This window comes from Centruroides sculpturatus, unplaced genomic scaffold (genome assembly GCF_000671375.1).
Source record: "Centruroides sculpturatus isolate CEXI.00-Female unplaced genomic scaffold, Cexi_2.0 scaffold690, whole genome shotgun sequence".
Classification (NCBI taxonomy): domain Eukaryota; kingdom Metazoa; phylum Arthropoda; class Arachnida; order Scorpiones; family Buthidae; genus Centruroides; species Centruroides sculpturatus.
Window position 1 is genome coordinate 152,426 of NW_019385045.1, and position 17,399 is coordinate 169,824.

The window sequence follows — 17,399 nt, forward strand, 5'->3', positions numbered from 1 at the left end:
TATAGTAATAATGAAACAAATAGGCTGCTAATATTAAGGTTAACAAAAGTATTTAATTAGAAATCTTTAGGTCATCTTCATCTAACAGCTGTTTTATATTTCTTTATTCTTGTATAACACAAAATACGCAACAAAAAACCTAAGTCCTTTCAGTAACAGAATGCAAATTTATATTGTTAAAATTTGAATTCTGCAGAATTTCTTATAATCTATTTGAATTTTAATTATATATAAATTCAAATTCTGCAGACGTTCCATTTGATGCATTCCATTATAGAACCTGTATCTTTAAACATGATGCAGATCTCAGGAGATGATCAAAAACATTTGTATTTTGCTAAAACATTGTTACTGGAAGGATTTAGGTCTTTTGTAACGTATTTTGTGTTATAGAACAGTCTAGTTTGCAGAAAAAGTTTTTCTATATGCATTATATGTACATAAATATGTACAGTGTAGATAAGTCTAAATATGTGTATTACATATGTATCTACATTGTAGACAAGAATAAAGAAAAACAAAATAGCTGTTTGCTGAAGATGACCTAAATCAAGGTCATGTGTAATTAAATACTTTTGCTAACCTTAACATTAATAGCCTGTTTGTTTTGTTGTTATAATAATGGTGCCAAGTTTTGTAACTTTATGATTTAATTTTTATAACATACTACAGAAAAATCATTTCATATTTTAAAATTTTATTCTTAAGATTTATGAATTTCTTAATATTTCTTAAATGTAATTTTAAATTAATTTTTTAAATGAAAATTGTGTATAACTTTTGTAAAATTCTAATTTACTTAAGTTTAAACGATTATTTTTAAAAATATTTCAATGTTATATAATATATATATATATATAGTTTAGTAGTTTGTTTCTGTATAAGGAGTGTGTGTATGTTAAATTAAAAGACTATCAATAAATATTTATGTATTTATTGATAGCTTCAGTTATATAATTTTATGTATGCTAGATGTATATTACAGTGATATTTATAAACTATTAAAGACGCAGCTAAATCTAATTTTGTTAAAACCTACTTTGTAAAATATTGATTATTCTAAAAAAGTAGCGATCTAGTGGGAAAAAGTCCAAATGTTTTGAAAAATACAGTTAGTCTGTTGAAGAAAAATGCCAACATTCACATTTAAAGTTCCAGCAAAAATATGAAAAAATTAGTAAATTTTATTTCTGTTGTGTCAATGCATATGTGAATTAAATAGATTAATTCCTAAAATAATTGAACACAGGATATAATAAATGTGGTCAAGGGTGTAATTATCATTTATTAAGTTAATTAATAATTAGTAGTAGTTGTTTAGATATTTTAAATATATAAATAAGATTTAAATGTTGATTCATTAATTTTTTTATAATAAAAATTTCAGTAGCCATAGAGTATTTGAAGATGCTGTAGAAAATATGTGTGATGATAAGTTAAGACTTAATCCAATAACAGGAACAGAGAAAAGAATTGACTATGATGGTATTGTTGATAATTTCAATATATTTTTTTAATATATTACTGAAATGTTGCTTTATTTCTAATCATATTTACTTGGAAAAAGGTTAAATAGATGTTTAGTTATGCCCCTTTTCATATAAGTTAGAGAAAATTTTGAATGAATTTAATTGAATAGTTTTTAAAAAATCAAGTATTTAAATCATTTAAATTTATTTGTTAATCTCTAAATTTTTATTTTGAAATTTGTATATAAAAAAAATTGATAAATATATTCCACACAACAACAATTTAAATTTTCTATAAAAATATGCCAATTTTTGTTATAAGGTTAAATTATATAAGAATTATATTCTTATATAAGAAGAATGAAAATCAATAATTTCATTGCACTTTCTTAAGAAATTGCAATATTTGTTTGTTTTCAGAAAAATAGATATTGCTGTTTAAAATCTATATTAGTGTGAAGTGAATTTTTTGTTGTTAATAACATTTTAAATTTTAATAATTAAGGGGATACAGTATTGTTTAGTGTAAAAAGTTTAAATTTAACAAAACATGTAGGGATATTATAATTTTTATACAACTGATGTAATATATAACAATAAAATAATAGAAATAAAATTTTATAGCAGAAATGAGAGAATGTCAGAGAAAACTGAAGACATTAGAAACATTGCATGAAGTAATGTTAGAATTTTGATAAGATTTGTCAGAAAGAGCAGGATTAAAAAAGTCTAAATTTTATTTAAGTCTAAAATTTAATTAAATCTAGTTTAATTTTTTCAATTAATTGAATACAAATTACATAAATACAATTTTCTTAAAATTATTAACCTTTTACTAACCTTTCTTAATGAAGTTTAGTACAGTAATTGAATAGGAGGAAAGCATCTCTTGTTGAATTATAAAAAACACACTTCTTTGATATAGTAGTAATTTTTTTTTTTTGAAAAAAATTATGATTAAGTTATATTCAAATTGCATTACAATAGATAAAAAAATGTCAAATACTGAAAAATAAAGATATTAATAAAATTAGTGAATGCTTTGAGAAGGTTGTTAGTAGAAATTATATCAGTTTAACTTTGGGTACGTTCGTTAAGTCGAACGAGTTAAACGCGTTAGTAACGAATCGTTCGAAAAGTAGTAGTCTCGCTCAGTGCGCATGCTCTGCGGTGATGACGTTTCGAACGAAACTCTAACGAAGTTCACGAAGGAAAGAGTTAGTTCACTTCGTTAAGAAAATGGCGGCCGACGAAATCGATGTTTCTAAATCTACTCGAGTGTTTAAATTGTGAATTAAAAGATGAAATGATTGAAATAACTGTCCACCCGAAGAAATTTAAGAAAAATATTTCGGATAAGGCTGCACTAACAACATTCATATCATCGATTTTAGAAACAGCCATTTAGTTATAAACGAATCGTTCGAAAAGTCTAACTAAATAAGAATAACGATGACATCATTCTCGTTTAACTCGTTCGACTTTACGAACGTACCCTTTGATTTAAAGAGTTAAGAAAATAAATGCTTGGTAATCAAGAGTGAATATATCAATTTATATATCTATGTATTATATTTCAGTATATTGTGTTCAGTTCAAATAATTTATGTCTAAAAACACAGTTAGATCAATAAATTCCAAAATCCAAAGAAGAAAACTATTAAAAATTAATTGCATTTATGGAAATGAAATGAGTTTAAAAAATGAAGGAAATATTTAAAAACTTATTAATTAATTACAAAATATTTTCACCTATAAAAGCTTGATTTTTAGAATGGAAGATTTGTAAAGATATTCGAAAATTTTGCATTAAGATAAAAATAAATTTTTGGGATGTATATTATGTTAAACTAGTTGTATTCAGCAAAATATTTGCCATAAGAAATTATTATTAAGTTACAAAAAAAACAAGAGAAAAAGAAAGAAAATAAATCTATTTACATAAAATTTAGTTATGTAAAACTTATAAAATTACTTCATATACAATATAAGTACTTTAATGAATTGAAAATAAATCTCAGGATAAGTTATTCTTTATAGATAGATTTGATTATGTTCCTGGTTAATTTTAACAAAGACTAATATTAACATTATGTCCATATATGTGCCCATTTATCAAATATGGCCTTGTCATATGATCTTTGATTCTCTGGAAAGATTTGAATAACCATGTAAATATCTTCACAGTTGATTTGTATACACAAATGAATATTCTTCTTTGTCTACTGTTAGCTATCTTGGCTTAGGCATCATATTATTCAAAAGAAATGATCCCAGTTCTCCTGACCAATATTTTACAATAGTCTTTCTATTAATAACATAAACTAAACTATTCAAGGAAAGGAACTATGTGCCAAGTCTTCAAACTTTTTGATTTTTCCATGTATATAAAAGTAATGTACATACATACAATATATATATATACAGATATATCAGATATGGCTAATGTATTGTTTAGAATTGATATTAAAATGATTGATATACTGCAGTGCATTAGTTTTTTTAAATTAATGTATCTAAATCAAATAAACAACAATAAAAATATTAAATACATTAGTATAAATATGAAGTTTTATCTTTGAAAACTTAACAAAAACTGTATAAATTTTAGAATGCAAATTGCTCTAACAATGAAAACATTAAGAATTGCAATACTGATTTTTAAATTAAACATTTAATGACTGTGGTTATGAAAGTTACAGTGAACTTACGTATAATGCGACGAAAAACTTGCGACTAGTACTCGTATGAAATTCTAATTTTGTCATCCAGAGGACGTTTTCTTCTTCAGCTTCTAGATCTAAGTTTAAACTTGCATAAAATTATATGTTAATTCATGTCTCTAACACAATTTCTTATAACATGGAATGTATCCCCTGCATTGTACAGGACCTCGCTGTATACAGTTACTATCTATTTTGTGTGGTTAAAATGGTGGAGTAATATCAAAATGAGTGTCACTGTCACTTATGTAATTTTTAAGGCTCTCTTAATGCCCACAAGGTAGCAAGAGTAAAAAGAGACATACTATTTGCAATACTTTTTTTATATGTTAAGACAATGGTTCCCATTAGTGGTACACGTACCCCGGGGTACGCGAAATTGCATGAGGGGATACAAGCGGCAATCTAAAATCGGTCGATTCAAAATTTAAATGCATGAGATGAAGCAATCAAAAAAATAATGGGTGGACCATCAAAAATTCAGCAATTTACAACATGATGTCGAATGCACAAATTTGTTTATTTATAACTAAAAATATTTTCGAAATTTCATTAAAAAAATGCATTTGTGACAATACCTAAATGAAATTCTTACACAAGAAACAAAAATTGTACAATTATCATTATTATCATGTCAGCAAAGCAGCAATAAAATATTTACTACTATTTTGCACAACATGCCTCTGCGAGAGTGGGTTTTCAGCCATGACAAACATGAAAACTAAGCAACGAAACTTCATCACCGATTTCAACTCGAAGATGACTTGAGACTGAATCTGACCAAAAAGCAACCAGATTTTACAAAGTTGTGCAAAGAAAATTGTGTACATTTATCGCATTAAAATTAAATAATTTTATGTTATTTTCATTATCATTAGAATTGTATTTTAAAGGTAATAAATGTAAAAAAACTTATTCTATTTATCACTAGCTGTCTACCCACAGCTTCGCTTGTATTATATCGAATTTTTTCATGAGAGTAAGATATTTTTTCGCAGTAAAATGTAGCCTATGTCCATCTCCAACATGTAAGCTATCTCTGTGCCAAATTTTATTAAAACCTGTTCAGTGGCTTAGATAAGCAGAATTACCTTTGAATTTATAATATTAATATGGATTAATATGAATTTCTGCTATAAGGGATACGCGAGTTTGAGCTCTTTCTTGAAGTGGTATGCAGGAAAAACTAATTGGGAACCACTGTGTTAAAAGGATAAGAAGACATTTTTTTATCTTCTAACTCTTGAACATTTTAAATGGATAACATGCCTTTTGATTGTTTTTATTTTTACATTTTTACCTAAACATTTTATTTAATCTTAAATACAAGAAATTTTATAGATTTACATTTTTATTTGTTGTATGTTAAATGGAAACACTTTCAAAGATTTGTAATTTAACCATTCAATTTTTTTAGCAATATATGAAGATGATGATGAAGAGGATTGTAAGTAAAACTTTTAAAATATATAAGTTATTCCTAACTTATTACCATATGCATTTGAATAGACCTAATATGAGTCTTTTTTTTTTTTTAAATTTAAAGTGTGGGTTCATTCATCCCTGTAAAGTAATTGAATCTGTGGATTTATTTTTATAAAATTGATTTTTGTATGTTGCAGTGAATAGCCACAGGGATTGTTAAATGAAAACCAAAAAATAAATCTAAAAAGTAACACAGAGAGCTAGAAATATGATGCAATAATATACACAATTACAATAGGTTATTTGTTGTAATATGTAGCTTAGAAAATATGGTTTGAAAAAATCTACATATGGATTTATGCAAATACTGTGGATTTATTTTTTTTAAATGTGACTGAGATGTGGGGTAATTTAAATTTGTGGGTCTAATTGAGTGCATGTGGTATTTATAAGTGACATACTGATATATAAACTAAAAATTTAGTTTATTTTAAATATGTATTATGGTAGCTGTTTTATTCATTCTGTAAATACTTCTCTCTTTAATCTGAAGAGAATTACTTCGGTAGACTATCACACAGCTATTGTGCTGTGGGATAGTCTACCGAAGTAATTCTTTTTGGATTAAAGAGACAAGTATTTACAGTAAAAATTTAGTTATTGAGTTATTAAAATATAAATTTAATACTTCATTATAAGAAAAAGTAATTTTTAAGACTGCATAATTTTATTAATAAATATTTTTAATGATGTTTGAAAGATAGAATTAATTTTTCAAATATAATTTTTAGTTTCTGAAAATTAATTTGGAATTAAATTCATTTTAATTTTTGCAAATTCATAATTCAATTTTTTTTCCTGTTTTGAATAACTTTTTTATTTTGGCATTAAATTTTAAATATGTAAGCATAAATATATATGTATATTAATTAAAAGATTATTTATATGTATTTATATAGTGCACTTTTGTTAATCTGAACCTATTCTAATCTAAAATTTGCTTAATCCAAACCAATTTTGTTTACTTTTCTGCTAAACGTTCCAGTAAAAAAAATTGTAGATAATATTTTAAAACCCAACAAATTTATAAAATTAATATGTAGTACAATTTAATATTATAAATATCAAGTACAGTACATGCATTTGTCTGTAATCCTTTTTGACTTTCTTTTCTTTATGTATAACTCTGCTAATCTGAACATTTCCTACAATAATTAGTTTGGATTAGTGAGAATGCACTTTATATTAAATGTATTGTATTTTTAGTTTGGAAAATTATATGATATATTTTTAATTACAGTAGGTTCTGTTGGTGGTCAGGGAAGTGTTATAAGTCATCTTCTTTCCCAATTAAAGATAGGTATGGATCTTACAAAAGTTGTTTTGCCAACTTTCATATTAGAACGACGTTCCCTCCTGGAAATGTATGCTGATTTCTTTGCTCATCCAGATTTGTTTATTAGGTATGTTTAAGATGTTAAATCATTTCTGTTTCCTTTAAATTGAAGTATTTCAAATTTAAATCTAAATTTAATAGGAAAAATAAATTTAAAAAACATTATTGCAGACTGTTAAAATAAGCTAAAATTAAGAGAACTTTTAAGGTAGGACTTTGTCAAGCTTTAAAAATTTTAAACAGAATATAATGGAATTGGATGGATTCAAATATAAGTTAATATAGTAATGTAATAAATAAAATATTTTTAAGAAAATTTATTTTTGAATGAGTTTACATTAAAAAAAAACAAGATATTTTTAGCATTAGCCAATTTTCATACAAATTAAGTTTCCAAAATATCATGTAAGTATGAAGTTATAGGTAATGTATATCATTTTTATTCTTATTATCTAAGTTAAAACATCTGGTATTCTAATGTATACAATGCATTGATACAAATATATAAAATAGATTGCTAGTATTTTCTATCTTTACTTTCAAAAGTATGAGTATTTACATCTTACTAAACAATTAATTTCTAAGTAATTAAACTAATAGTAATGAAATGTCACATAAGGAAAGGTTGCATGTTTGTAGATATGATTTTGGAAGAGCTTTTGCTATCAGGATAAGGTGTATTAATTAACTCTTTAAGCTCTGAAAATTTTGTCTTTCTATGTTCATGAAAACTAAATTGTTTTTACCCTTCAAGCTAAAAGGAGTTTGGATAGAAGAATTTGGGTAGAAAACCAGTTAAACAACTTTTCCATCAGCCGATTTTGTTTTGAACGGATTAAGCTGATTTTTGCAGATTATGCATTTAAAGAATTAAAATAAAGTAGCATTTTAGGAAAGTGGGTGTAATTGATCATCATTCATGAGTAAAAGCAATTTAAATTTTATCATTTCTTGGATTAAGAGTTAGAACTTTAAATTTTCAACACCAGATTTTTAAAAATAGTTGAGCTGATGTGGACTAGCTTAGGATTTCAGACTATAGTTAAATAAGCTGTAAATTTTGCATTGCAATCATATAATTTTTTTAAGTTTAAAATAAAAAAAGTGACAGTTAAGACTTTCAATTTTAATTTCAACTTTTTGCTTAAATTTTGGCTAAACTTTTTACCTCAACCATTTGGCCATCCAGCCAAATGGTTAAGTTGACAGCTTACCACTCTGTTGGTCAAATAAATCCAGCCAGATTGGAAAATTCAAAAATTCTCCAGGAATGATCTGTCCCAGATCCTTACCATCTTGCTGAACCCATGATGGATTTGATTAAAAGGTCCAACTTTTTAGTTTTTTTTTATTATTATTTCATAAAATCATAAAGTTACTTTGTATTAGTATTGATAAAAATTGTTCAGTTCTGAGGATTTGAAAATATTAATTTCTGTACCTTCCTTTTCTTTTTGTTAAATTTAAAATTTTTAAAAAAATTTTACTAACTTAATACATAAAAATATAAATACGACTTTTTAACAAAGTTAAAACTTTGTGTCTGTCCTCCTTTTCGCCATTTTCACCATCAGCAATACTTTAAAAAGTTCACAAATTTACAGAGGTGACCTTCCTTTTGAGGCTACTACCTCTGCAACAAAATGTAAAAATACGTAAAGTGTCCTCTGGTGTTCTTGCCACATTCACAATAATACATTTTAAATAAAAATGTATTAAAACGTTTTCGTGTTCGCAAGTATTGCTGATGGTGAAAACGGTGAAAAGGAGGACAGACACAAAGTTTTAACTTTGTTAAAAAGTCGTATTTATATTTTTATGTATTAAATGTAAATAACGTTGGCCATGAATTTTATTATTTTTATTTACTAACATTTTTAGATGGACACTTTCCTTTATCAAGATTATCCCAAATGATGATGGTTCTTTGTCATTGCTTTTTACCTTTATAATAAGGAACTAAGAATGAAAGTCTAAGATTGGCCATCCAAACCAAAAACCTTATTCTGTTGGTGTAATTTACAAGTCCCACATATCAACAAAATTTGAATCAGTCATTGGTTGAATCAACTGCATTGGCATCAGTTCATGTCATTAATCAAGGAGCTACATCAGGCATTACTCTCAATATGGGGAGAATATAAATTTTAGAAGTGTACACTATTCTGAATTAGTAGAATATGTTATTCCTTTGTCAAAGAGCATTGTCACTTCTGTTGCCACTCATACAATAATTGCCTTCAACAAAGATACATTACAAAGTAAACACTGAAGTTTATATCTGCATCACTGGAGTGATAAAGTGTAAACCTCAAAGCTTTATTGAATAAATATAATGAAAAATATAGCTTATAAGTTATTATAAACAAAATAATTATTTATAATATTCTTAAAGAAAGACTATTTCATTTGTTATTAATTATTTCATAAATTTTTTAAATTATAATAAAAAATGAAAATTAATTAATATATAATTGTTGTAAACAGCTTTATTTAACTAAACATTAGTTTTCTATTAATAACTTTCTTTTAATAATTTTTTAACAGAGGATTATTGGTTATGAATGTTCTATTTTACTGGGCTGCAATTTTAAAATAAATTCTAATATAATATATTAGAATTTATTATAGAAAATATATGTCTAATTTTAAAAAATTGTAGACTTATATATTTTCCTTGTCATCCATCTGTCTGCCCATCTTTCCTTAATCTCAAGAATGGCGTTAGATAGATGAAAGACGGGACCAGATATGGAAAGCTTAGGGGCAGGAGGCCCTGATTAATTATATACAAACTTATGTTGCAAACTGGAAATCATATTATTTCAATTCAAAAATTTCTACTGAAAGGAGCTAGATAGATGACTGGCACAACTCAATTGCTAAAGAAAAAGTATGATGTACAGGGGCAAGCCACTACTAATTTGAGGTGGAGCGCATATATTTTAAATTAAATAAATTAAAAAATATGATAAAAAATTACAGCCTGGCATTGTGATGAGGTCACAATAAAATAATTGCTTGTTAATAATAAAAACTTTTTTACACTTATGCCTGGTTATATTAGTATTGTACGAATGGCATAAAATTGCAATTTTTTTAATGCTTAAAAGGCTTTATTATTAAAAGAATTATCTCCATCATATTTTTCTTTTTATGTATATAAGTATGTAAAAATATATAAATAGAAATATATTAATACTAGCTGCAAGGACCCGCTTCGCTGGGTTTTTATTTTTATGTAATATAGTTTTTATATATATATAAAAGACTGTTTTTCTAAGTAATCTAGAATCTAGCTGCAAGGACCCGCTTCGCTGGGCAAAAAGTAACGATAATGAAGATTAAGATAATTACATTATAGATAATCTTACCCGTTTTCACAGAATGCAAGAATTAGGTCCCCTGTTTCCAGACTAATTAGAGAATTTTTATGTTTAGTCAAACGAACAAATTTCAACGTTTCTGGAACGTTTTCAATCGTTCTATAATCGAACCAATTCGAATTTTATGTTCGAATTTAATTCAAACAAATTCGAAAAAATCGAACAAAACATTCGAAATAGAAAGCCACTTTCAACCACTTTTAGCCTCATATCTCTCGCACCCTTATAGCTATCGAGACGCAACCACCCCTATGCACGAGTGGAGACTTGGGGCTACCACCACTTTATATATATATATATATATAGATTTCCTTGTATTATTCTCTTTGTCCATTAACTATGTTCAGTATTATGATATCATCATTTAAATCTTGCATTTAAAATTAAAATTAGAATGAGTTTACTGAATTTCATATCAAAATTAAATATTGCTTCCAAAAGTTGTAAATTGATTTAATTTGTATAAATAAATGTTCTATTTTGAAAAGGGGAGAGAGTTTTCTGAAGAAATAAAAACAAGTTAATATAGTTCTGGGAAAATGCTTTTGTATTTTAAAATTTACTTTTTTAAATAGCCTAATATTTTTTTAATCTGAAAGAAAATAAATACATCTTTTAAATCTTTATTTAGTATAACAGATTATCCTGATCCAAAAGATCGTATGCTGCAGGTGTTGAAATGGTATATGTCAGCATTCCATGCAGGAAGGAAAAGCTCGGTTGCTAAGAAACCATACAATCCAATTTTGGGAGAAGTATTCCGATGCTTTTGGGACATTCCTAACGTCGAAAATTCTGAGGTATTGATTAAAACAAATTTAATAAGTAATGTTAAATTAAAAAATTATTCATAAATAATAATATATACAATTTAGTTTTAATATTAAGTTCTATTAAGTTAAATTTAATTTAATGGAATTTATTGAAGACAAGAATTTTTCTGTAAGAAAAGCATTTATTAATAATTTTAGATAATTGGGAATAATTTAGTTCATAATTTAAAAACAAAAAAAATATATATTTAGGCAAGATTAAACACTTAACTATAAGCTGAGAAGACAAGTTTAAATACATTAACATATTTTAAATAGTTGGTGTACTTTTAATTTTTTTTAAGGCTGAATCCCAAGAAAAGGTTTCAGATGGACCTGTTCCTTGGGCACACAAAAATAATCTTACATTTATTGCTGAACAAGTGTCACATCACCCACCAGGGATGGCAACACTTGTAAATCATTCGGACGTCCTTTCTTCTCTGGTGGCACGCGCAACTTGTTTCTTTCGTAACAAATATATATATATATATTAATATTACTAATTTAAAATATAATAATATTTAGTAATGAAAGCATTACAAAATAAATTAGCCTCTTAGTAAAATCATTAATATTGATTACCAAATCTTTATTTGTGTAGAAAATAATTGTTTAAATCTAAGATTCCATAATTAACAAATTAAATAATATAAAAATATATTTATTTATCAATCTTTTTACATTGGTAAAAAGAAAAAGAAATTAACATTTTTATTATTACTGTAATCAAAGCATTAAGCAAATTAACTCAGACTAACATTAAAATATTTGAAAATTAATTTGTTTGAAATCATTCATTGTTTGTTTTTAACCTTTTACATGTTTATTCCTTTATTTATCTTTTCTGTAAAGTTTGTAATGAAATAGGATCATTTTATTACAAAGTATTAAGAGACAGATTTAATAAGATTTAAGATTGCAAATATGTGCATAAAGATGCATGTTAAAATGCTTGAATCATGGATGATGCCTGTTAAAAGCACCAGTTAAAAGCACCAGTAATATACACCAAAATTTATAGATTGAAATGCATATGTTACTGTGAAAGACCGAAATTAGAGTATGTCGATATTCTCTGGTGAATGTCGACACATACAAAATACAGTAATACTGCGAACTTACGCAATTGGTGGGACCAAGTGATAACCGCGTAAGTCGGGGTATAATTTCGCATATAAATACATACAAATAATTTTTAATTGGGGCCGGAGACTAAAAAAAGCAATAATTTAGAAAAAAATGTTTAATAAAATCTTAGATAATACATATGTATAACATATTATATTATCATACAATTTTTCACAGTTACTTGTTTATCACACCATAATTTTAACATTGTTTCCATCTCAGTGATAATACCTTGATGTTTACAAATGATGCTTGAATTTAAAGATTGAGCATTTTTCGCAGTTTCGAGAATTTTTTCTTTACCTTTTGTAATTGTTCTAACCGTCGATTCCGGTAGATCAAACTCTTTTGCCAATTCACAAATTTTCATTTTTGTATCGAAGTCTTTAATAATGTTAACTTTACATTCCAAAGATAAAGTTTTTCTTTTCTTGTTTGATGCAGAAGAATCAGTTCTACTTCATTTGGATGACATAGTAGAGTCTCTCAAGTCTCCATAGATAAAACAAACACAGAAATAAATAACACAAAATAAATTGTAGCTATGTGTCGATTCTGGGCGACATTTCTGAACATGTAAGCTGAACAATAGTGTGAGGGGAGTGAGTAATCAAGAGTCACGTGGCGCTCAAACAAAAGACGAATTGGCAAGATTTGAAAATCGCGTAACTCCGGGTTCGCATAAGTCGAGGTATTACTGTACGTCGGTGAAAGACCGAATATTTGGTTATATTATTATACATTCAAACAATCACCGGTGTATGTCAACAAGCACAGATAAGCTTCGGTGGAGGTCGAAACGACAACCGAGAAGCCGATGTCGACAGAGAGATGACAGTCTGTCGCCAAATTCTTTGCTGTTTCCTTCGTCACAAATTGGTGATACCGTAGGAATACAAGTCCCCAATGTCGACCGTGGCCAATAGATGCCCGAAATGTGTTGGTTGTTGTTGGAATAGAAGACTCCGACTTTTATAAATTAACAAACAAAAATGGTACCCTCAAGCAACTTTATATTTGCAATCAGTTCGTAATTTGTAAAGAAAAGTTACTTTCCATAGATGAGATTTCTTCTCAAGAAATATCACTGAGAGAAGCAGCTGCAGATAATTCGAAAAGTGGAGGGCAAGGCTATACACGCTGTCATTGCAAAAAGAAATGTTCCATGAATAAATGCAGTTGTAAAAGCAAGGGACTCTTGTGAAATTCAAAGTGCCATAACAGTTTAAGTTGTTGCAATAAATAAGATTGTATAATGTTAATCACATAATATATGTGTAAGTGTGCTATTGTGTATTATTTTTATTTTCTGATTAAGAAAGTACTGTTTGTTTTAGGTTCAACAGTTTATTTGCATGTGCTGTTACTTAAGCTTTTTGCTATTTTGACATATTAAAAAGTTGCATTTTTGTCTTAACCTAATAAAAATATTTTTATTCAACACGCACTATCAGTGCATGCTGAATGTCGACATTTGCTGGTGTAAGTGAGAAATAATGATATTTAGCAAATATTTCGTACATACACGAAACGACTGTGTGAATGCTGACATTCGCCAGATATCGGTCATTCACAGTAACACATACATATTTTACTTCTATCTGTAAGCAAATTTTACTAACATCATAAGTCACATTTTTTTAGGTGGGAGGGAATAAACATACAACAATAGATGACAAGAGATGTGAAAATTATGACATTACAAAATACATATTAAAATAATGTTTCACAAAGATGTGCACTCACAAATAAAATATGTGCACAATAAGATTTTATAACTTTCTATGCTATCTAACCAATCATTATTGAACTTATTTTTATATACTTTGTCCAATTATTTACAGGATATTTAAGAATGACTGGGTTAATCAATTTTCTTCTTTGTGTAGTTATGTCACTTATCTAAGTAGTTGTATGTTTTCGTTTTTAGCCTTTTGTAAGTAATGAAAAATGAGTAAATGCTGATATTAAGTTATTAACTAGTTATACATTTAGTGTCAAAGTTAATAGTAATATTTCATTTCCAAATGATATTATAAACTGTAGGGTTTCATTGCAACTAGAACTTAAGTGTGATGAATTGCTGTTTTAGTTCATTTTAATGTTTTATTGTGCTGAGAGAAACTAGTTTTTTTTACTAAGGAAATGATTTATGTTATACATTACAACAAAGGATTTTTCCATTTGTTTTAAATGTCTAGTATCCAAACTTCTGTACATATTATACTTTCTTAGCAGTTCAGCATTAAGTTTTTGCCATTATACCCATGTTGTCAATTGAACAGATAGTGATGTAACAGAATATTTTCTGCATGTGCTTCATACATAAAAGTTTGACAACTTTACTCACAAGAAATTCTCTCTTGTATTTAATTAAACATTGTACTTACACAGTTTTCTGAAAGATTTAAATATAATGCTTACAATAATTCTAGTCCAATTAATTCAAAGGATTTTTTGAATTTGAAAAATAAGAGATTTCCTTGGCAATGCAAAACATATTTGTTTGTGGAACTTTTAAAAAAAATGTGAATTATATGGTTCAAATATAAAAGTTGGAGTTTTTCACCTGTCATCAGTAATTGGATGGTGGAGTGATATTTCTCACGTGAATTGTACATGTGCAAAAAAAAAAGATTCACTGCACAGATAGCAGAAATGGACTATAGAATCATTAAAAATAATAGCACTTTTAAATTGTGTAAACAAACTATAAAGTTCACGAAGCACTTATTTAGTCTCAAAAATTGTCAAATCTGCAAAATATGCAGTAAAAATTATAAACACAAAATATGCATTGTTGGACAACATTACTTTGATCCACTTGGATCTAAATTGTATTTATATTGAAGTTAGAACATCACAGAATTTAAGGAGAAAAACATATATTTTATGCCCTTATAAAATATATGTTGATAATGATAATTTTATTTATTTAAAGTACACCAGATTTTCTGAGTATAATTAACATACATAAAAATTACTTACTAAAGATTGTTTATTACTTTACAAATTATGAGATATTTTATTTTTTAAGTAATTTAAACAATACAAATATGAACATCCATTAAACTGATTCTGATTAAGGCCAAATAATCTTCCTGATTATATCAGGCTATAATGTAGCTATAGCTACAACCAACAGACTGCCGAAAATCTAATTTTCGGCAGTCTGTTGGTTGTAGCTATAATTATATATCGGGTTGGAGATGTTTGTATAACGTAGCTACTAACTAGTTTACACTTACCATACAACTTCCAGCACATTTATTATTCCAATCACAAACATTTTTGGCTTCATTCAGAGGCCCACTTCAGGTGAAATAACAAGGATTATAGTTCTGCTGAGTTTCCAAATACCCTAAGCTTGCTTAGAGTATTTGGATATAACAAAGACTTGTTAAATCTAGCACAAGCTTGGCAAGTTATGCTGAATTCACACAAAAAACTGTGAATTAATTTTTAATATAAGCATTCACTTGTTATAATTTTAATATTCAGAATTACAATCCACACTGTAGAATTTTTTAACAGCTAGATCCATTTGTTATAATTTCATATCCAGATTTACAATTCACATCTGGAAAATTTTTTCAAAAATAAATTTTAGAACACCTTGAGAATTATTCAAATTGTTATTAACTGAACAAAGGAATTTTTTTCAACATTTGGACAAGATATTTGAATAGCTTAGAGCATTTGGAAGCTCAGTAGAACTAAAACTCTTGTTATTTTACCTGAAGAGGACCTCTGAATGAAGCTGAAACCATTTGTGATTGAACACACAATGTGCTGGAGTTGTATGGCAAGTGTAAAGTAAAAAGTATAAAGTTCCAGCTTCTAGGATATTTCTATGAATGTGGCTACTGTGTAATAATTAAATATTATCCATATTATAGTCTGATATAATCCAGCAATTATTTGGCCTTAATATAAACAATTTTAATAACTATACTTGTTTTACGTAAATATAGGAAATTAATTCTATTTTAATAATTACTTTTAGTATCAGCCTTCTATGCAGAACATTATAATAAAGGAATTTCTTGTTGTGCTCATATATGGACCAAGTCAAAATTTCTAGGGCTTTCTATTTGTGTTCATAATATTGGTCAGGGTTGTATTTCAGTATTGAAATATGATGAAGAATATTTAATTAATTTTCCAAGTGGATATGGAAGGTAAATATAATTATTTTATATTGACTAGCTGTATAATGAAACATCATTAAAGATTTAGAATGAATTTATTTGTTTGTTTTTACATATAATCAGAAAAGTCTTAAAAGACAATTGATATCTGCCCCCAAATTAACAAATATAAATATGAATATAACAAATAAAAGAAAAAAACAACAATTCATTAAAATTAAAAATTATATAACATGTTTTTACATTTTAATTTAAAACATTCTAGTTTTAAATCAAGGTATAAAATATCATCAAAATTGTTTACATTTTGAGTAGTATGATAAAAAAAAAAAGGATCTTTTGAGATACACTCAGATGAAAAAATGGAGTAAACACACATGATGAAGGTAGTAGATTTTTTACAGGAACATGTAAAAATAGCCAATCATAATAAACAAAACTGTTAAAAAATTTAAAATAAAGTAAGTGATCGAAATATTTGATATGCTCAAAAAAATGAAGGAAAAGTCTATCTAATATTTAATTACAAAATAATTAAAGAACTATAAAAACAATTTTCGTTTCAAATTAACGATGACTATATACTTAAACGTGCTTTAGTTTTAGTTAAAATATAGGCTTTTAATTAGTTAAGATTCTATCTGAAACAATCCATTAATTGTGTGTGTGAGTATTTATATATAAAAAAATTGTTCTGTCTGCATTTTGACTACTTATTATTGGAATGAAAGATTTTTGTTTGTTTTCACATTTATTATATTAGTGTAATATCAGTATAAAATATTGAATCCAAACAACAAGAATTCAAAAGAAGAAAGTTGTGGAAATCAGAAAGCATGGTAATGCATTCTGTCTATCTATAAAGATAGAATGCAGTATATATATTTTAAAATAGCAGAATTATTG

The 17,399-nt window shown here is 26.6% G+C and overlaps 1 protein-coding gene across 1 annotated transcript in view; it reads left to right on the forward strand.

Annotated features, from left to right (window-relative positions):
* LOC111633850 (oxysterol-binding protein-related protein 9-like) overlaps positions 1 to 17,399 on the forward strand; it is an 88,102-nt gene that overhangs the window by 38,407 nt on the left and 32,296 nt on the right. The window contains exons 11-16 of the mRNA XM_023378486.1: positions 1,388 to 1,485; positions 5,610 to 5,639; positions 6,918 to 7,080; positions 11,031 to 11,199; positions 11,517 to 11,613; positions 16,349 to 16,523. Of these exons, the coding sequence (XP_023234254.1) occupies positions 1,388 to 1,485; positions 5,610 to 5,639; positions 6,918 to 7,080; positions 11,031 to 11,199; positions 11,517 to 11,613; positions 16,349 to 16,523 (732 nt within the window). The remainder of the gene's footprint in view (positions 1 to 1,387; positions 1,486 to 5,609; positions 5,640 to 6,917; positions 7,081 to 11,030; positions 11,200 to 11,516; positions 11,614 to 16,348; positions 16,524 to 17,399) is intronic.